The sequence below is a fragment of the Salvelinus alpinus genome, chromosome 20 (assembly GCF_045679555.1).
Source record: "Salvelinus alpinus chromosome 20, SLU_Salpinus.1, whole genome shotgun sequence".
Classification (NCBI taxonomy): domain Eukaryota; kingdom Metazoa; phylum Chordata; class Actinopteri; order Salmoniformes; family Salmonidae; genus Salvelinus; species Salvelinus alpinus.
This window is the reverse complement of record NC_092105.1, coordinates 51179483-51200492: the sequence shown is the minus strand read 5'-3', so window position 1 is coordinate 51200492 and position 21010 is coordinate 51179483. Positions and strand designations below refer to the sequence as shown.

Sequence of the window (21010 nt, the reverse complement as noted above, 5' to 3'; positions counted from 1 at the left end):
CAGCTCCGTAGGCAAGCACCATGGTCTTGTAGCGGATGCGAGCTTCAACTGGAAGCCAGTGGAGAGAGCGGAGGAGCGGGGTGACGTGAGAGAACTTGGGAAAGTTGAACACCAGACGGGCTGCGGCGTTCTGGATGAGTTGTAGGGGTTTAATGGCACAGGCAGGGAGCCCAGCCAACAGCGAGTTGCAGTAATCCAGACGGGAGATGACAAGTGCCTGGATTAGGACCTGCGCCGCTTCCTGCGTGAGGCAGGGTCGTACTCTGCGAATGTTGTAGAGCATGAACCTACAGGAACGGGTCACCGCCTTGATGTTAGTTGAGAACGACAGGGTGTTGTCCAGGATCACGCCAAGGTTCTTAGCACTCTGGGAGGAGGACACAATGGAGTTGTCAACCGTGATGGCGAGATCATGGAACGGGCAGTCCTTCCCCGGGAGGAAGAGCAGCTCCGTCTTGCCGAGGTTCAGCTTGAGGTGGTGATCCGTCATCCACACTGATATGTCTGCCAGACATGCAGAGATGCGATTCACCACCTGGTTATCAGAGGTGAATCAACCGCAGACCAAGTGTAACCACGCCAGCCTAGGACCTCCAAATCCGTCTTCTTCACCTGCGGGATCGTCTGACACCAGCCACCTGGACAGCTAATGGAACTGAGGAGTATTTCTGTCAGTAATAAAGCCCTTTTGTGAGGACAAACTCATTCTGATTGGCTGGGCCTGGCTCCCAACTGGGTGGGCCTATGACCTCCCAGGCCCACCCATGGTGCGCCCCTGCCCAGTCATCTGAAATCCATAGATTAGGGCCTAATTCATTCATTTCAAATGACTGATTTCCTTATGTGAACTGTAACTCAGTAAAACCGTTGACATTTTGCATGTTGCGTTTATATTTTTGTTCAGTATATATTAAAATGAACGAAAATGTATAAATGCAAAAGGAAACAAATCAAAAATGCTGTAGCCACTGGAGTGTGTTCTTTAAAGAAAAGAGCCTCCTCATGTTGAAAGAAAGGACAGAGCACACACCCCGACCCAGAGGCATCTCATGTATTCACCCTTTCAATGGTAAAGTACATACATCCAAAACAAGTCAACCAATTTACAAGCAAAAGGGGGAGGAAACAAAAGACATTACAACAACTTCTGTCTGTTTTTGCAAAGAGAGATCAAAAAAAATGGGTATAAGAACTACAAAATAGTAATTAAGTAATCTAGATTGATTAATTATCATTTAAAGGCAGCCACAATAAGTAATTTAAGACATCACATTTGTTATTTATTTTTTATTTTTTTGGGGGGGGGGTGCGTACCTCGCCTACTGCCTTGACCGTGTTCCCAAGTACTAACATTCCAATGGGGATACCCCTAAGGTTTGGGCAGCTTCTGATGTTGTGACCCGAGGGACCCGTCTTCACTACCTTATAAAGCCCAGGGCCGCCGCCCTGCCCCACCCTGTCCTGCTCCTGCATTGAGGGGGCCTCTTGGGAGGGGCGGCCGCTGGAGCTCACCTCCTTAACACTCTGCTCGGATTGGCTTCCTGCCTCCTGCAAGAGGGAATTGACAGGCGTTAATACCAATCAGGCTCGGTTAGAAGACTACAGTCAATGGAAGAGTAGTGATGGATTTGTCTGATGTGATGTCATATTTTCATCCTGATTCCTGACAACTGTGTGTGTATGTGTCTTATGAGAGACGATATAGCGTGACTAGTGTTTCAGGTTATCGAATAATAAAAGTCCCATCAGTTCAATTAAAGTTTTACAGTACTGTCCAAAGAGCTATCAGTTCAACAAAACCAGTAGGATTCACTCTCTGTAGCAAATGTTGACATAAACCTAAAGCACAGCTCCCGAGTGGCGTAGCGGTCTAAGGCACTGCATCTCAGTGCTAGAGGCGTCACTACAGACCCTGGTTCGATCCCGGGTTCCGGTATCACAACCGGCCATTCATAACTGACTTGCCTAGTTGAATAAAGGTTTAAAAAAATATATATATTTCAATGCTGCAGCAATGACTATCAGATTTTTTTTCGAGGACACTCTATGAGCATCAGGTGCACAGGTTGTTGTTGGGCTGATACTGTCTCAATGGCATAAAGTGGACAAGACAGGTGTCATTGGCAACACCTGAATGCCACAAAGTTCTCAAAAAGTGTGACGACTAAAAGTATGACTAAATGCATCAACTAAAAGAATGTATCACTTCATACTGTGCCAGCCTGAAATATGTTTCAATTGTTTCATAGATGTGTGGTTATGGGTAGACTTCTAATAACAAGGGAGATTAATGTCAGCATGGGAAAAATCAGAAAAAAATGACCCACTCACTACTGTAAGTTGCTCTGGATAAGAGCTTCTGCTAAATTACTAAAATGTCAAATGTAAATGACAAAAAATGGGGGCCAGAGTACTAGACACATACAGTAGGCTACATGTCATCTACCCTTTCATACAAAAGCCACATGTAACATATTAGTGTCATTGTTATTAACCCTCATGCAACACACACATGTCCATTTCACTCAATAGCTTGAATTTCATGTGAAATGGGAACAAAGTTATCACGGGACAGACAGCATAACAAATGGACTTTGAATGAATAGTTGATTCCTAAAGGGGAATTGAGGTAGAACGACAGTGTTCTTAAATTAAACTACTCAGAAAGTCATGCAACTGTGGTTAAAAACTCAAAGTTCACTATAACTCAAATTCAAGAACTCAATAGGAAACATGGAAATAACAGATGGATGAAAAAGCAACAGAGCAGCCAAGCCATACACATCTCTCCTTCACACAACTCACCTGTGGGAATATAGTTAAGGGGGTCCACAACAAAAAGCCGATATCCCTGACTCCTTGGCTAGCGTTAAAGACACTCTGAGCAACAAATCGTAAGTACAAGTCAAGAAACGGCAAGAGGATTCATTTAAGTGTGAGAAAAAGGGAGAGAACAAACGCTGATGTCTTTTTTGGGGGGAAGAAATCATTATTCATATTTTTTCTGCAATTTTTTGCCGTGTATAAGTTATTTTGTAATTGAACTTGAGAAGAGTAGGCTTTCACCAATTTTGACGGGGTACCAGAAAGGCCTTGTACTCAAGCAATTGTGAAGAAATGGCAAGATGTTGTGAAGGATTCGGAACACAGACATTTTTTTATTTTGTGTGGGAAGGGGTTGGAATTTTTAAACCCATTATGGGTTAACAATCCCGCCCAGAAAATCTCTTAAAATCCATTTCAACACATAGGATGTAGTGTGTCATGCTGTTTGACAACACCCTTTACATAGAAGCCTCTGTGAACCTTAGAAGCCTCATAGAGCAACCAAATGCATAGGTGGAATTGTGGAGTGGTAGAAGCACAATTTCTATATGAAACTGTGTTGGGGACCAATGAATGCCTCATGACCGAAAACCATCAATTTTGCGAATAGCTGTGAATACGTAGGCAATGACATTTATTAATGAATATTAACAGTTCTTAATCTATCCACCTATGAAGTCCCGGATTAGACAGGGCCAGTTTCCCGGACACAGATTATGCCTAATCCTGGACTAAAAAGCATGCACAAATGAAAAATATTTTTTTTAGGCCAGGACTAGGCTTCATCTGAGTCTAACAAACTGGCCTTTAGATTTTAGAGGTTGTTTGTGCCATGGAACAAATGTATGTTAAATCTCTTTTGAGAGAGAAGAGCTCTTTTTGTGTTGCTCTGAGGTGCCTGTGCTTACGAAGCGTGGGCGAGAAGAAGCAATGAGGAAGAGGTGAAGAGAATACCAGACAGTGCAGCTAAGACCCTCTTAAACTAAACACACTGAAAATGCTCGTCGACTACCTCTCTCTTTCTGGTCCATTCATGCATTGGGGATGCCTTCAATGCATTAAACATGTATTAACTGATCATGTGAGGGTTTTTCGAGAGTCCAACTGAACACATGATTCTAGTCACGCTAAAGTAAATAGTTTTAATCCCCTGAGACATGCACGTTGCCCTTAGTGAGGGCTCATGACACAGCAGTGACATCCATTTGGACACATCATGCAACAACACACTTAAGTTCTTTCAAACTGTTAAAGGAGGTTCTCAATACTTCATGCTTGTAGACATTTGGGGAACGGATACCATCCAATATCACTATACACAGTGTGTAGGTAGGTAGACGATAAAGGGGAATCGTCAAACTTCAATACAACCATCATCACACAACAAATCAATCCCATTGAGTTGGGGGGGGGGGGGGGGGTTCCAATTGAGTTACACATGAATGGTGGAAGCACTGATTTGTGATGTTTTCCCCAAATGAGCAGCATAGGGGGGTAAGACTACCCTTCTATCCTACAGACTGACTGACTGATCGTCATTTTACTTACGTTGGCTGGGACCAGCAGGCTCCTGCCCACATGCTGGTTAAAAGAGAGGCACCAGGCTTCAGTGTACCCATTCATGTTGGGCACATACTTCTTTACTGTCTCATCATTCAGCCTGAGCCAAACACCATCATCATTGTGGATCTATGGGAAAACAAGCAACAGAGGGCAGAGAGCACAGCCATGCCCCCCTCATGTCACTATGGAAACGGAAAGAGGGGTGGCGGAGTCCCCCGGGCAATAAGAGCACCTTACGCGAGGCTGCAGCGGGAGAGAGAGGGAGGCCGAATAATAGGGTAGTCAACTGAATGGCTCCAGAAACCCAGATTCAACAAGAAGAAAGGCAGAGTCACCTATACTGAGTGGTGCAGAACAATGTAAAACCCAGGTTTAAAACCTGTCCTAAAATAAATGGTTGATGCTTGGTAGCATGCTTTGTGAAAACACAATGAACTGAGAGTAACATCACTTAGCAGAATGCTGTGCCTCTCTCGTATTGGTTTGGACGGTCTCTGCTTTTTTGCCAAGGTTTGAGAAGAGGTTTGACAAAAACTCTGAAAGGCCTTCCTAGGCTAAAATGGATGACAAAATTCTGACTGGTGCTTCTTTCCTACACAAAACTGTACACAACATGCTCTGCCATAAGGTTGATGTTTTTCTCGCTGCAGCCTCGGAGTGTCTTGCATGTGTATGAAGCAACACAAAGGCAAAAGTAACAAATAAGTGAGCTCAGAAGAGAAGCAGCAATAACTAGAAAGAGGTAGACACACTGCAGTTTCACTGTACTCAAAACCGTCATACACATTTACTCTGTAGATTGCGAGGACTGAATCCTGACTCGTGTTCTGCACATATATCTCAGATTTCCACAGAAATCCCCCGCTGACCATAATGCATGACTTGCGCAAACGTCTGAGGTTAAGGTCGCAAAATCCCAGAAACATTCCCAAAGCCTCACAGGTTTTTCCAGAAGGTTGGAGGAACTTTTGTGATGGTTTCTGTAATGTTGCAAACCTTTAAGGTCACACACTTGGATGTCAAGTTAGTATGCAGTAAAATTAAGAGGAATTAAGAAAAAAAACAGACAAAGAAAAGATAAAAGAAAATAAAGAGAATCTAATTCTACAACTCGATCAAATCGCCTAGTCTAGAACAGTTTACCTCATCAATGAAAGTGATGGTGCCATTGACTTGCACTATGCCTATCTGTTCGCTCTGCAGGGAAGGGTGACTACGCACACGGAGGCCTGCGCTGTCCTTGGACACAAATTTGCGGACCTGAGAGAAGCAGAGGAGACAGGAAGACAGTAAGCAGGTAAGCCGTAGGAGCCTCAGGAGGGGAAAGCGGAAAAGAGGCAACAGAGGGGAGGACACACACACTGCAGAGACACAGACATAATCACAAAGGCAATGCAGGCACTCTTGGTCACGGATCACACACACGCACGCGTGTAAAGTGTACACACACACACACACAGAGACACACACACAGTGGGAGAAAGTGTAGAAGTGCTCCGTTCTGAACAGTGCTGGTTGGACATATCCAGGGCAAACCCAAGGTTGACTTGAAATACAGATGGTTAAATAATAAAAACGTAATCAATTAAAACAATAAGAAACCCTACCATCCACCCAGTTCTCTTATTGGTGTTGGATATGATCCACTGTACACAAGATCAGAAGGGAGATACAAAGAGCTGAGTGGAAATTTGCGGTTCGTTGCTTGTTTCCCCATTGTCGGTTAAATTATTGTCTGCCACAAAAACAAAGATACATAACTTGGTTCGTGACAGTGGAAACATTCACTGCACGTTGCAATGTTCTTCATGATAAATGTCTCAACAGATAAGCACCAGTTGGAATGAGAGTGAACAAGACGTGAAATAAATATTCCTATGCATTACATCCAGACACTTACAACAGCTGGAGGAAACAACAGAGGACCAGAAACAAACAGTGAATGAACACACGACTGGCTGTGACGGTGTGTTTTCATGTCCTTTGGTTTAGGGACGTGTCTGTTCTCAGATGAGTGTCTGTTCTCAGATGAGTATGTGGAGTCAGGTGTGTCGGTCTCACCTTGCTAGGTTGGGGATCGGCCTTGGGTTTAACCATCTGTGTGCCAGGTGGGATCATGCCTTTAGGAGGGTCTTTCACCTCCACCTCCAGACCAGCATCTAGTGGGTTAAACATGCACACAGTCCACACTCCGCTAGCAGATAACTTTAATTTATATTAACAACAAATATGTGTTTAATAGATTTCCTAACTAATACAGTTAGTTTCTCTAATAATAAACAAACCACAATACCAACATACAGTTTTTGGAGGGCTTGTGCTGTGACAAACTTCAAATGAACAGAAACTTCAAATGACATCAACTGACTTGAGCTCTAGTCCAATTTGCATACAGGAAAATGGGAATTGGAATCTCTGTTAACTTACTACAATGAAATGACTAAATAGAAATATAAGTGAACCCAACCCTGTTCTACGTTACCGATCTCAATGCCGTCGATGGTGACGTGGATTGTGTAGAGACCCACAGCCCCGGGGGTCCAGTTGGCACTGTACGTCCCGTCTGTGTTGGCCCGGATCAACATGTTCTCACTGGGCCTGGCGGTGGAGAGAAACAGGGATGAAAGCGTTTCACTCCAAATGAACAGACCCGCTTCCCCCTCACTTCTCATCAAATGTTGTCATAAAACCTGGGTTCAAATGGTGTTTGTTCTCACTCAATTACTTTTGCTGCACTTAATTGACCTTTATCTCATCTCGTACCTCTTTGGAGTGGGTGAAGCAAAGCGAAGCTCCTCAAACGAGTAATTCTCATAGGCCTGGACAAGGAGAAAATAAACATGGTGTCAAAAAAGGTTACACTCTCAAAAAAGAAATAATTTCTATGTATTATTTCACAAGGAAACATGGGCCAGTTGAGCAACAGCTTCCCCTTAAGTTTTAAGTTTTTTATTTAACCTTATTTAGCCAGGGAATCATGCTGAGACCACTGTCTCTTCTGCAGATGAGCGCTGCACGAACACGTCAGTTAACAACAATTATACTATAAATACCTATATACACAATACATAAAAAATGGAAAGTAAAACACAATGATATGAAACAAACACATTCTTCTAGGTTCTGCTATGTTGCTTTTCCATTCAGATCTATCTGAAATGTGAAGGGAAAAGAACAAGAGCAGAGAGAAGGGTACTTGGAATCTTCTTGGCATGAAACGCATCCCAGGAAGAAACAAACCAGTATTCTTTACTTACAAGCTGATACATTTGTTTCATTCTAATGCACAGAGATAACACATTTTTAATCTAAACACATCTGAAAATAAATATATATACATATTCTGTGCTTTTACCCCCTTTTCTCCCCAATTTTGCGACATCCAAATGGTAGTTACAGTCTTGTCCCATCGCTGGGGCGGCAGGTAGTCTAGTGGTTAGAGTGTTGGGGCAGTAACCGAAAGGTTGCTGGATCGAATCCCCGAGATGACAAGGTAAAATCTGTCGTTCTGCCCCTGAACAAGGCTGTTCCCCGGTAGGCCGTAATTGTAAATAACACATTTTTAAGGAAACACTGTACAACTGGCGACCGTGTCAGCGGCCCGCCACAGGAGTTGCTAGAGAGCGATGGGACAAGGACATCCCGGCTGGCCAAACCCTCCCCTAACCCAGACGGCGCTGGGCCAATTGTGTGTCGCCTCATGGATCTCCCAGTCACGGCCGGCTGCGACACAGCCCAGGATCGAACCCAGGTTTGTAGTGATGCCTCAAGCACTGCAATGTTTTTATCTCTGTGGTTCCCTAACCTTCATCATTGTGATGGCAATGTAGCGAGCTTCCTTGACGATCATGGGCTCATAGGTGGCCTCCAGCTTGGGCATGGGCAGGCCCCCGAAGGTCAGGTCAGCGGTACCCGAGAAGGATGGGTTGGTGCTGCCTGGGAGACGCTGCAGCTTCCTCATGCACTCCTGCTGCATGGACTTCTTCTGGGAGACGGGCACCGCCTTCACCTCCACCTGGGAGAGAGGAGAGGGAGAGACATGGGCGTACAGTTAGCAAAGATATGTTCACCATGAAAATGTACTAACATTACAGTGGGTTCAAATTTGCTGAGACTATCACCGCCCAGTCATTTTCGATGGACACAAGGGGACACTCAGCAACTTAAAGGTTGGCAACTAGAGAGTACGTGCCAGGACTTGAAAATGTCCCAAGTTAACCTTTCCACTCACGGCCTGTCATCCCATATGTCATTGATAAGTGCCTAAATTGGAATGCAGTGGCTGTACATTAACCTGCTATACATGTCGCCAGAGCTCAGGTTTCTCCGCTTCACAGCTCTGTATGTGTTTTGACTGACAGCCGCTATAAACTGGAGCACCGCACACGACAAGATGCCACAAATCATATCCAATGTTACGTCACATGCTTCGTAAACAACTGGTGTAGACACGGGTAAGTCCTTCTCCAATAATGCAGAGTTAACTTCACTAGGGTAGGGGGCAGCATTCGGAATTTTGGATGAAAAGCGTGCCCAAATTAAACTGCCTGCTACTCAGCAATAAAAGCTAGAATATGCATATATTTAGTAGATTTGGATAGAAAACACTCTGAAGATTCTAAAACTGTTTGAATGATGTCTGTGAGTATAACATAACTCATATGGCAGGCAAAAACCTGAGAAAAAATCCAACCAGGAAGTGGGAAATCTGAGGTTTGTAGTTTTTCAAGTCATTGCCTATCGAATATACAGTGTCTATGGGGTCATATTGCACTTCCTAAGGCTTCCACTAGATGTCAACAGTCTTTAGAACCTTGTTTGATGCTCCTACTGTGAAGGAGGGGGGAATGGGAGCTGAATGAGTCAGAGGTCTGCCAGAGTGGCATGAGCTGACCACGTGCGTTCACGTGAGATTTAGCTTGCGTTCCATTGCATTTCTACAGACAAAGGAATTCTCCGGTTGGAACATTATTGATGATTTATGATAAAAACATCCTAAAGATTGATTCTATACTTCATTTGACATGTTTCTACGAACTGTAATATGACTTTTCGTCTGAACTTTCGCCTGGACTTGCCTGCGCCTTGTGAGTTGGATTGTGTACTAAACGAGCAAACAAAAACATAAATTATGGACTTTATCGAACAAATCAAAAATTTATTGTGGAACTGGGATTACTGAGAGTGCATTCTGATGAAGATCAAAGGTAAGTGAATATTTATAATGCTGTTTCTGGCTTCTGTTGACTCCACCACATTGCGGATATCTGTATGGCTTGGTTTTGTGTCTGAGCGCTGTACTCAGATTATTGCATGGTGTGCTTTTTCCGTAAAGTTTTTTGAAATCTGACACAGCGGTTGCATTAAGGAGAAGTGGATCTAAAATTCCATGCATAACAGTTGTATCTTTTAGCAATGTTTATTATGAGTATTTCTGTAAATTGATGTGGCTCTCTGCAAAATCACCGGATGTTTTGAAACTACTGAACATAACGCACCAATGTAAACTCAGATTTTTGGATATAAATATGAACTTTACCGAACAAAACATACATGTATTGCGTAACATGAATTCCTATGAGTGTCATCTGATGAAGATCATCAATGGTTAGTGATTCATTTTATCTATAATTTCTGCTTTTTGTGACTCCTCTCTTTGGCTGGAAAAATGGCTGTGTTTTTCTGTGACTTGGCTCTGACCTAACATAATCGTTTGGTGTGCTTTCGTTGTAAAGCCTTTTTGAAATCGGACACTGTGGCTGGATTTACAACAAGTGTATCTTTAAAATGGTGTAAAATACTTGTATGTTTGAGGAATTTTAATTATGCCTTTTCTGTTGTTTTGAATTTGGCACCATGCAGTTTCACTGGCTGTTGACAAGGTGGAGTGTCCCACATACCCTAGTGAGGTTAAAAGAAAGAAAAAAAAGTATATATATTTTTTTAATGGGGCTACTCTTGCACATTTGTTGTTGTCTGAGTGAGTGAAATGCTGTGTGAGGGAAATACTGTAAATCGAGAGGTGTTGATGTGTTCTGACAGATGAGACATTGAGGATTATAATAAATACTGCTTTGATGTCACACAAGCACTATACATTTCTATATTTTAAAATGTTTATGATCACTACGTTTAATCCAGTTACAAGGATGCGTTATACCCTGTGTTGTCCTGAACAGCTTGAGCCTATGTTTTTCGTATTGTGAAGAAAATTTGCCGCGGAACACACGTTTGAATGCACTCATGACTCCAGTCTATGCCCACCAAAATTACAATCTGTTTGTCTGAAGTGCCTTTTGAAAGCCTTACACTAAGATCATATTTAGTCATGTTGGCAATAGAATTAGCTTGCAAACGATGCCCACCTGACAAAGAATGTGATTTATTATGTATTGTTTTTGGAGGGCAGCAGGTAGCCTAGCGGTTCAAAGCATTGGGCCAGTAACCGAATGGTCGCTGGTTTGAATCCTCGAGCAGACTAAGTGAAAAATCTGTCGATGTGTCCTTGAGCAAGGCACTTAAAATTGCTCCTGTAAGTCGCTCTGGATAAGAGCATCTGCTAAATTACTAAAATGTCAAAAGTAAATGCATTGAAATGACTTAAGAACTGTGCAGTTAGAGAGTTGTGTGGCCACTTGGAGACACTAGTTAGTTCCAAGGCGCTCAAAGCCTTGGAATTGTTTTTTCTTGTCTTGCGCCACTTCCAACATTTCAATGAATATTCTTATTATGTTACTGAATGTATCCAGAGAATTTTCTGATTTTGTTACTGACAAACGCTGTGAAAAGTACAGTAAATGCAAAATGTACTGAACATAAAATAATGTAATGTTTGGATTCAGTTTTGTGTCAGGTGAACTGTTTTGTCCTCACCTTTGGTCTGATAATTTCCCCCATAATCTCCAAAGTATTCTCTTTGTTGCAACCACGGCCATCCATATGCTTTTTACAGTTATTTTGGTAAAAACATTTATATTTGGCACTATCTACAGTGGGGAGAACAAGTATTTGATACACTGCCGATTTTGCAGGTTTTCCTACTTACAAAGCATGTAGAGGTCTGTAATTTTTATCATAGGTACACTTCAACTATGAGAGACGGAATCTAAAACAAAAATCCAGAAAATCACATTGTATGATTTTTAAGTAATTAATTTGCATTTTATTGCATGACATAAGTATTTGATACATCAGAAAAGCAGAACTTAATATTTGGTACAGAAACCTTTGTTTGCAATTACAGAGATCATACGTTTCCTGTAGTTCTTGACCAGGTTTGCACACACTGCAGCAGGAATTTTGGCCCACTCCTCCATACAGACCTTCTCCAGATCCTTCAGGTTTCGGGGCTGTCGCTGGGCAATACGGACGTTCAGCTCCCTCCAAAGATTTTCTATTGGGTTCAGGTCTGGAGACTGGCTAGGCCACTCCAGGACCTTGAGATGCTTCTTACGGAGCCACTCCTTAGTTGCCATGGCTGTGTGCTTCGTGTCGTTGTCATGCTGGAAGACCCAGCCACGACCCATCTTCAATGCTCTTACTGAGGGAAGGAGGTTGTTGGCCAAGATCTCGCGATACATGGCCCCATCCATCCTCCCCTCAATACGGTGCAGTCGTCCTGTCCCCTTTGCAGAAAAGCATCCCCAAAGAATGATCTTTCCACCTTCATGCTTCACGGTTGGGATGGTGTTCTTGGGGTTGTACTCATACTTCTTCTTCCTCCAAACACGGTGAGTGGAGTTAGACCAAAAAGCTCTATTTTTGTCTCATCAGACCACATGACCTTCTCCCATTCCTCCTCTGGATCATCCAGATGGTCATTGGCAAACTTCAGACAGGCCTGGACATGCACTGGCTTAAGCAGGGGGACCTTGCGTGCGCTGCAGGATTTTAATCCATGACGGCGTAGTGTGTTACTAATGAATTTCTTTGAGACTGTGGTCCCAGCTCTCTTCAGGTCATTGACCAGGTCCTGCCGTGTAGTTCTGGGCTGATCCCTCACCTTCCTCATGATCATTGATGCCCCACGAGGTGAAATCTTGCATGGAGCCCCAGACCGAGGGTGATTGACCGTCATCTTGAACTTCTTCCATTTTCTAATAATTGCGCCAACAGTTGTTTCCTTCTCACCAAGCTGCTTGCCTATTGTCCTGTAGCCCATCCCAGCCTTGTGCAGGTCTACAATTTTATCCCTGATGTCCTTACACAGCTCTCTGGTCTTGGCCATTGTGGAGAGGTTGGAATCTGTTTGATTGAGTGTGTGGACAGGTGTCTTTTATACAGGTAACGAGTTCAAACAGGTGCAGTTAATACAGGTAATGAGTGGAGAACAGGAGGGCTTCTTAAAGAAAAACTAACAGGTCTGTGAGAGCCGGAATTCTTACTGGTTGGTAGGTGTTCAAATACTTATGTCATGCAATAAAATGCAAATTAATTATTTAAAAATCATACAATGTGATTTTCTGGATTTTTGTTTTAGATTCCGTCTCTCACAGTTGAAGTGTACCTATGATAAAAATTACAGACCTCTACATGCTTTGTAAGTAGGAAAACCTGCAAAATCGGCAGTGTATCAAATACTTGTTCTCCCCGATGTATATAGGCCAATGTAAGGGTTTAATGCACATTTCAGTGACTTGGTAGCTAGCTTTCTCGCCAAGTCCGAACAACAGGTTAGCTAACAGTCTGAATAGGTAGTGTGCTGCAAACATAAGTGGATGATCACCGTCACTACAAAATAATGTGATGATGTAGGCTTTATATTACATGAGGTAAGAATCGAAGAAAAAACCAACGGAAAAATAAAACCTGACCTTCATGTTTGGCACGTGCACTATGTCTCCGTACTGGTCTTTGGTCTGGACGGCCACTGTGGTGGGCCAGCTGCAGCGGATGTCGTCCTTGTTCAGAATCAGAGAAGTCTTCTGGGGGTCCGCGTACGAGTCTGGCTGCAGCCACCTGGAGGGGGGAGAATTTATGCATTCATCTATTTATTGACATGGCCACGAGCTGATATTTGCTTCACAGTAGTGTGTGTGTGTTTGTGTGTGTACGTACGTCCATGCTTAGTGTGCGTGTGTATGTGGGAATGTGTGTCCGAGCCTACGTTTTTTGTGTCTACACGCTCTCTTCCTTTCTCTCACCTGGCCAGGCGTCCTCCGCTGGAGTTCTGCACACAGGTGATGAAGTCCTCCAGGAAGGAGTGCTCGTTGGTCTGCAGGTGCAGGGGCAGGTTGCCTTCAAGAGCCTCCAGGATGGTGGGGGAGTGGGACAGGGCCAGCCCCTTGCCCAGGATACCTGAGTGGGCCTTACACACCTGTGGGGAGAGGGGGGAGTTAAGGGGGGAAGGAGAGGGGGAGGAGATGGAAGTATGTCATGGTTACATGCTGACGAAGGCTTGATAGAAGAAATGTGTCCATTGTGATTTTTCATAAGCCATGGTTACACCCTTGACAGCTTGAGTTATGTCACAATGTGATTTTCATAAAAAAGTGAAATGACATCAGAATACCTGGAGAGAGGCCTCTTCAAGAATCTCAAGGTCCTCTTCAAGTTCATTCCCTGGGAAAGTATAAAACAGGATATGCCATTGAGTGCAAATTATAATCTTACATACACATACAGTTGGGGTCAAATATATTCACACCCTTGCACGATTCACTATTTCTCCTAAAATAATATGAAGTTTATTTAACATTTGATGATCAACATGTGTATTTGTTTGATTTACAACGACACAGAACCAATTTTAAAAAAGATGCACTGAAATTGAGATTTTTCACTTTAAAGTCACAAAATGTCCTGGACTAAATTATTAACCAGTTGTGAAAAGAGAAAAAATAACATTCTGCTCCATTGCACTCCATTGTATAGTGCAAGGGTGCCAATATAGTGACCATATATTTGCACTTTAGCTGAAAATTAAAAACAAAAATAAACTTCAATAATGAAAACTAAGCACCTGGTACTTGTTTTGAAAGAATACGAGTTGAAGTTCAATATATTTTCTCCTGTGTTCCCTCCCTATCAGTTCTACCATGTTGTAATGTTCTATGATCTCCCTCACCTATAGGCAGAGCCAGATCCTTCTTCATGAGAGCAGCAGCACACACACTGCCCAAGTATGCCAACTCCTTCTCCAGCTGGATAATACCCTGAAACACACACACACCAGTGTTAATTTTGGCACTCTTTTTCAGATTTAGTCTTGTCATTTTGACAAAAATTTAATTAAGTCTTAACATTGTTGTAATTTGAATAAATGACGTATCCTTCCGACTGCTGAAAAGAACTGCGCTGCACATCCGTGCTGCTAATTAATTATGCTCATTACTGAAAAGCTCTCAATCTCTCCAAAATCTCTTGTCCAGTCCACTTTTTTTGTCAGAGCTAATTTTGTCTCGTCTCATTTTAGTCAACACATTTTTTTGTTTGTTTAGTTATTGTTTTTTCAAATATTTTTGTCACTATTTTTGTTGATGAAATTAACACACACACACACACACACACACACACACACACACACACACACACACACACACACACACACACACACACACACACACACACACACACACACACACACACACACACACACACACACACACACACACACACACACACACACACACACACACACAGGGTTACCTCAGTAGATACAGTAAAGTAAGTTAAAGTTTGAATTTTACAGGGAAACCTATAATTTTTTTCACATTTGACTTAAAGGGGAATATATTCTCCAGTTTCAGTTTATACATACATGCATTCCATCAAACGACTTAAACTCTCAGATAAAGCCATAACTGACAACATTTCACGTGTGGTTGGAGCCAGTGGACCAACTGCGGATTACTTTTTTCACAAGTGTCTACAGTGATTGTAACTTGGTAGCAAGCAAGGGATAAATTCACTGCATTTTAAGTGATCTAGCGAGAAGAGTACGTGAATGGCTACCATCTCTTCCTCCCCCTCTCCTCTCCCACTTTCCACTCGGCACACTCAGACATGCAGTTCGCCAGTGTCGAAGTTGCAGTGGAGGAGCAGCTGTGTTTCCAGCTGTGTTTAAATGCTGAAGCACAACAAATAGTATGTTTGTTACCAGATACACACGCATGTAAATTGCTGTAGTTGATCTGCATCTATACCAATAACAATGTGTGACACTTGTAATGTCTTTCCCTATCCCAATTCAAGCTTCAAAGCAAGCTCTGTTTTGGAAAGGAAACTTGTTAAAAAAAAATATGACCAGATATTTTTCCTTGTTGTTGGCTAGAGGGCTGAATCATTGTGTGAACTTAATGTAATTATTAAGGAACTTTCTCTGCTGCTCAGGCAAGCATATGTCTTTTGCCCTGTTCGAGATGCATACAAGCTTGATGAGCGGACAGCTCGAGAGGGGTGGAGGGATCAGGACACAATGAGTTGTGGAATTCAAGGCCTGGGATAGAGGCCAAGCTTGACGGTCGTGATGAATAATGAGCAATAATCGTGAGTTCAAGATTTTCTAACAGTATATCAAAATCTATCATTTGTTGTCAAAAAAAAAAACGTTTTCTGACTACAGACAGTTCAAGAATAGGAAAATCTTGTTTTTGGGGTAAACAACACCTTTAACACGCAAAAACAAGTTCCTCTTTACCTCATCTGGTCCGGGGTTGAATTCGTATCCCACGGCAACACACTTGAAGCCGTAGAAACAAGCCTTCTCGTCTTTCACGTAGTCAGACGCCGTTTCCAAGGAGAACAGGGCCTCGTTTCCTGGAATCCCAGAGGAAGAACACACAGGTGGATACGGTGATATTGACAGCAGGGAGGACAGGGGGACTACTTTAATGTAGGTTAGCTGAGATTAATTCATGCAGGTGGTTTAGCAGAGCTGCCCATTGAAGAGATTGAGCTTCCCCGAATCGATCTATAAGCTAACCTTCGATTGGCTTCAGATGTTTGTTCACATGCGTGTCATTTTAGTTAGCTAGTCAAATGAAATGCCTTCCTACTGAAACAAAAAACTATCACCCAACAGGCAAATCTGTTTGAAACTAAGTCATTTCAACCAATTTTGCCCACTCAGCATTAGCCACAGAACAATAATTATGCATGGATCGGAGCCTCAAAATAAAGAAAAGCTTTGTCAAAGAGTGTCATCTGACTGGAGGTGAATTGTTGGACCTCTTATCTTACCTGGCAGCACTAGGACGGTGGTGGGCCAGCCATTGGAGCCGGAGATCTTCTTGAGCTCCACCCAGGTGTTGATGGTGTCATGGGCCAGGGGCTTGGTGCCGAGGCTGGACAGGTGGATTGAGCGGCTCGGGATGAGCAGGCGGAGGACATCCTCGGGCTGGGCCGTGCCACACTGGGGGTCAAACTCGATGGTGGTCCACCGCACGCAGTCCGGGAACGACACCTGAGGTGTGGTGGGGGAGAGGATGGTCAAAGCAATGAAACAATTAAAGGAAATCATCCAGGCTCATATATACATGTGCCTATGAACCAGAGTTACACTTTTAGCACTGAGGCAGTGTGCCCTAGTAGGAAGTCCAATGTGATTCTATCAGCTCCAATATACAGTACCAGTCAAAAGTTTGGACACAACTATTTATTTTTTATATTTTCTACATTGTTGAATAATAATGAAGACATCACAACTATGAAATAACACATATGGAGTCATGTAGCAACGAAACAAGTGTTGGGTACAAGTGTACTTCTTCAAAGTAGCCACCCTTTGCCTTGATGAGAGCTTTGCACTCTCTTGGCATTCTCTCAACCTACTTCATGAGGTCGTCATTTCAATTAACAAGTGTGCCTTGTTAAAAGTAAATTTGTGGAATTTCTTTCCTCCTTCATGTGTTTGAGCAATCAGTGTTGTGACAAGGTAGGGTTGGTATACAGAAGACAGCCCTATTTGGTATAAGACCAAGTCCATTTTATGACAAGAACAGCTCAAATAAGCAAAGAGAAACGACAGTCCATCATTACTTTAAGACATGAAGGTCAGTCAATACGGAAAATTTCAAGAACTTTTAAAGTTTCTTCAAGTGCAGTCACAAAAACCATCAAGCGCGATGATGAAACTGCCGCTCATGAGGACAACCACAGGAAAGGAAGACCCAGAGTTACCTCTGCTGCAGAGGATAAGTTCATTAGAGTTACCAGCCTCAGAAACTGCAGCCCAAATAAATGCTTCAGAGTTCAAGTAACAGATACATCTCAACATCAACTGTTCAGAGGAGACTGTGTAAATCAGGCCTCCATGGTCGAATTGCTGCAAAGAAACCACTACTAAAGGACACCAATAAAAAGGAGGGACTTGCGTGGGCCAAGACACACAAGCAATGGACATCACACTGGTGGAAATCTGTCCTTTGGTCTGATGAGTCCAAATTGGAGATTTTTTGTTCTAACTGCCGTGTCTTTGTGAGACGCAGAGTAGGTGAACAGATGATCTCCGCATGTATGGTTCCCACGGTGAAGGAAAGAGGAGCAGGTGTGATGGTGCATTGCTGGTGACACTGTCAGTGATTTATTTACAATTCAAGGTACACTTAACCAGCATGGCTACCACAGCATTCTGCAGCAATATGCCATCCCATCTGGTTTGCGCTTAGTGGGACTATCATTTGTTTCTCAACAGGAAAACACACCTCCAGGAGAATGAAGAATCTTTGAAGAATCTGTATAACACTTTTTGGGTTACTACATGATTCCATATGTGTTATTTCATAGTTTTGAAGTCCACTATTATTCTACAATGTAGTAAAAATAAAGAAAACCCTTCAATGAGTAGGTGTCCAAACGTTTGACTGGTACTGTGTGTGTGTGTGTGTGTGTGTGTGTGTGTGTGTGTGTGTGTGTGTGTGTGTGTGTGTGTGTGTATGTATGTATATACAGTGGGGAGAACAAGTATTTGATACACTGCCGATTTTGCAGGTTTTCCTACTTACAAAGCATGTAGAGGTCTGTAATTTTTATCATAGGTACACTTCAACTGTGAGAGACAGAATCTAAAACAAATATCCAGAAAATCACATTGTATGATTTTTAAGTAATTAATTTGCATTTTATTGCATGAAATAAGTATTTGATACATCAGAAAAGCAGAACTTAATATTTGGTACAGAAACCTTTGTTTGCAATTACAGAGATCATACATTTCCTGTAGTTCTTGACCAGGTTTGCACACACTGCAGCAGGGATTTTGGCCCACTCCTCCATACAGACCTTCTCCAGATCCTTCAGGTTTGGGGGCTGTCGCTGGGCAATACGGACTTTCAGCTCCCTCCAAAGATTTTCTATTGGGTTCAGGTCTGGAGACTGGCTAGGCCACTCCAGGACCTTGAGATGCTTCTTACGGAGCCACTCCTTAGTTGCCCTGGCTGTGTGTTTCGGGTCGTTGTCATGCTGGAAGACCCAGCCACGACCCATCTTCAATGCTCTTACTGAGGGAAGGAGGTTGTTGGCCAAGATCTCGCGATACATGGCCCCATCCATCCTCCCCTCAATACGGTGCAGTCGCCCTGTCCCCTTTGCAGAAAAGCATCCCCAAAGAATGATGTTTCCACCTCCATGCTTCACGGTTGAGATGGTGTTCTTGGGGTTGTACTCATCCTTCTTCTTCCTCCAAACACGGCGAGTGGAGTTTAGACCAAAAAGCTATATTTTTGTCTCATCAGACCACATGACCTTCTCCCATTCCTCCTCTGGATCATCCAGATGGTCATTGGCAAACTTCAGAAGGGCCTGGACATGCGCTGGCTTGAGCAGGGGGACCTTGCGTGCGCTGCAGGATTTTAATCCATGACGGCGTAGTGTGTTACTAATGGTTTTCTTTGAGACTGTGGTCCCAGCTCTCTTCAGGTCATTGACCAGGTCCTGCCGTGTAGTTCTGGGCTGATCTCTCACCTTCCTCATGATCATTGATGCCCCACGAGGTGAGATCTTGCATGGAGCCCCAGACCAAGGGTGATTGACCGTCATCTTGAACTTCTTCCATTTTCTAATAATTGCGCCAACAGTTGTTGCCTTCTCACCAAGCTGCTTGCCTATTGTCCTGTAGTCCATCCTAGCCTTGTGCAGGTCTACAATTTTATCCCTGATGTCCTTACACAGCTCTCTGGTCTTGGCCATTGTGGAGAGGTTGGAGTCTGTTTGATTGAGTGTGTGGACAGGTGTCTTTTATATAGGTATCGAGTTCAAACAGGTGCAGTTAATACAGGTAATGAGTGGAGAACAGGAGGGCTTCTTAAAGAAAAACGAACAGGTCTGTGAGAGCCGGAATTCTTACTGGTTGGTAGGTGATCAAATACTTATGTCATGCAATAAAATGCAAATTAATTACTTAAAAATCATACAATGTGATTTTCTGGATTTTTGTTTTAGATTCCGTCTCTCACAGTTGAAGTGTAACTATGATAAAAATTACAGACCTCTACATGCTTTGTAAGTAGGAAAACCTGCAAAATCGGCAGTGTATCAAATACTTGTTCTCCCCACTGTATATATAAAATATATAGTTTTATATGTACTTTTTTTTTTACCCTTGACTACTAGAATTCATATGTTGTGAATAGTCCTACTGTACCGTGTGTGTGTATGGGTGTGTGCGTTACCTTATACTGTGCGACTCCGGCCTGCTTGTAAGGGTGATCACTCTCTATCACAGCATAGTGACTGGAGGTGGTGCAAGCTGATAGGCCCTGCTCCGGCTGGTTACCCGTGGTGCTGTCTGTTGATTGGTTGGGGTTGAAAGCCGGTGGGGCATATTTCTGGTTCAGAGCGGAGGCAGCAGGAAGTAACTCCTGGACCAGACCAAAGACTTCCACTGCGGCCTGATGTGGAATAAAAAATCATCACAATAGTTCTCTTTCACTTAAGAGGAAGACTTAGATGTTGTTGATGTCTGAAAGCAGGAAGTCGACCCTCTGTGTATAGCGTGTATGATCTTAAATAACATTTACATCTAAACACATAGGTAGGGTGTTAGGTGACGTAACAAACAATGGACGTTATGCGAGAAATCTACAAAAAACAGCAGTGACAAAACACATTTTCACTAAATGTCAACTATGTGGTCGTCAAAATACATAATAAATAATTTGGAAACATGAATGTGGAAGTTATTTTTAACCATGTCTAAAAATCACAATACTGTACGTTGTGATATAAGCCCAAAAGTGCCGTGCTTGGAACATTAAATTCTGCTGGACAGCCTTTATGAAACCCGTGAAATCAGTGTGTTCCTCACTCCAGAGTAATTTTATTGCTAGCAAGTATGGGAAAGGGTGTTATACGGTCAACAGATGTCCTTTGACTAAAATATAAGGTAAAAAGCTTTTTCCTTCGCTTCTGTCATTGACGTTTTCAGAGACCAAAACATAGCAGCTTACAAAGTGCTGCTATGTAGCTACATTTGGTGTTTTCATGACGAGATGCTACCTAGTGTGAGGGAGTGTTTGTTGGCTTGATGCCATTCGCTGAGGTAACGCTCTGGACGAGAGGCAGCGATGCTTTGCAGTGGCTGTATTGTGCCAGTGGCAAATTTGGTTATATTCTGGTGTAAACTACCAGAATTCAGTGGCTTAAGCGAATTGAAAATGTGTCCCATCTATCTTGCTGTGCAGGT

The 21010-nt window shown here is 43.0% G+C and overlaps 1 protein-coding gene across 26 annotated transcripts in view; it reads right to left on the bottom strand.

The window, feature by feature from the left end:
* Positions 1 to 21010, bottom strand: part of LOC139547192 (E3 ubiquitin-protein ligase MYCBP2) — a 313317-nt gene that overhangs the window by 79855 nt on the left and 212452 nt on the right. For 11 of the 26 annotated variants that reach the window (XM_071356258.1, XM_071356266.1, XM_071356259.1 and 8 more), the window contains 15 exons: positions 19998 to 20216; positions 16570 to 16792; positions 16028 to 16146; positions 14456 to 14543; positions 13901 to 13950; positions 13533 to 13705; positions 13203 to 13347; positions 8195 to 8404; positions 7153 to 7208; positions 6857 to 6987; positions 6451 to 6548; positions 5533 to 5649; positions 4375 to 4515; positions 2806 to 2880; positions 1315 to 1548 (listed from right to left, as the gene is read on the bottom strand). In XM_071356258.1, the coding sequence (XP_071212359.1) occupies positions 1315 to 1548; positions 2806 to 2880; positions 4375 to 4515; positions 5533 to 5649; positions 6451 to 6548; positions 6857 to 6987; positions 7153 to 7208; positions 8195 to 8404; positions 13203 to 13347; positions 13533 to 13705; positions 13901 to 13950; positions 14456 to 14543; positions 16028 to 16146; positions 16570 to 16792; positions 19998 to 20216 (2079 nt within the window). The remainder of the gene's footprint in view (positions 1 to 1314; positions 1549 to 2805; positions 2881 to 4374; positions 4516 to 5532; positions 5650 to 6450; positions 6549 to 6856; positions 6988 to 7152; positions 7209 to 8194; positions 8405 to 13202; positions 13348 to 13532; positions 13706 to 13900; positions 13951 to 14455; positions 14544 to 16027; positions 16147 to 16569; positions 16793 to 19997; positions 20217 to 21010) is intronic. The other 15 variants (XM_071356261.1, XM_071356263.1, XM_071356284.1 and 12 more) reach the window with 11 other exon arrangements.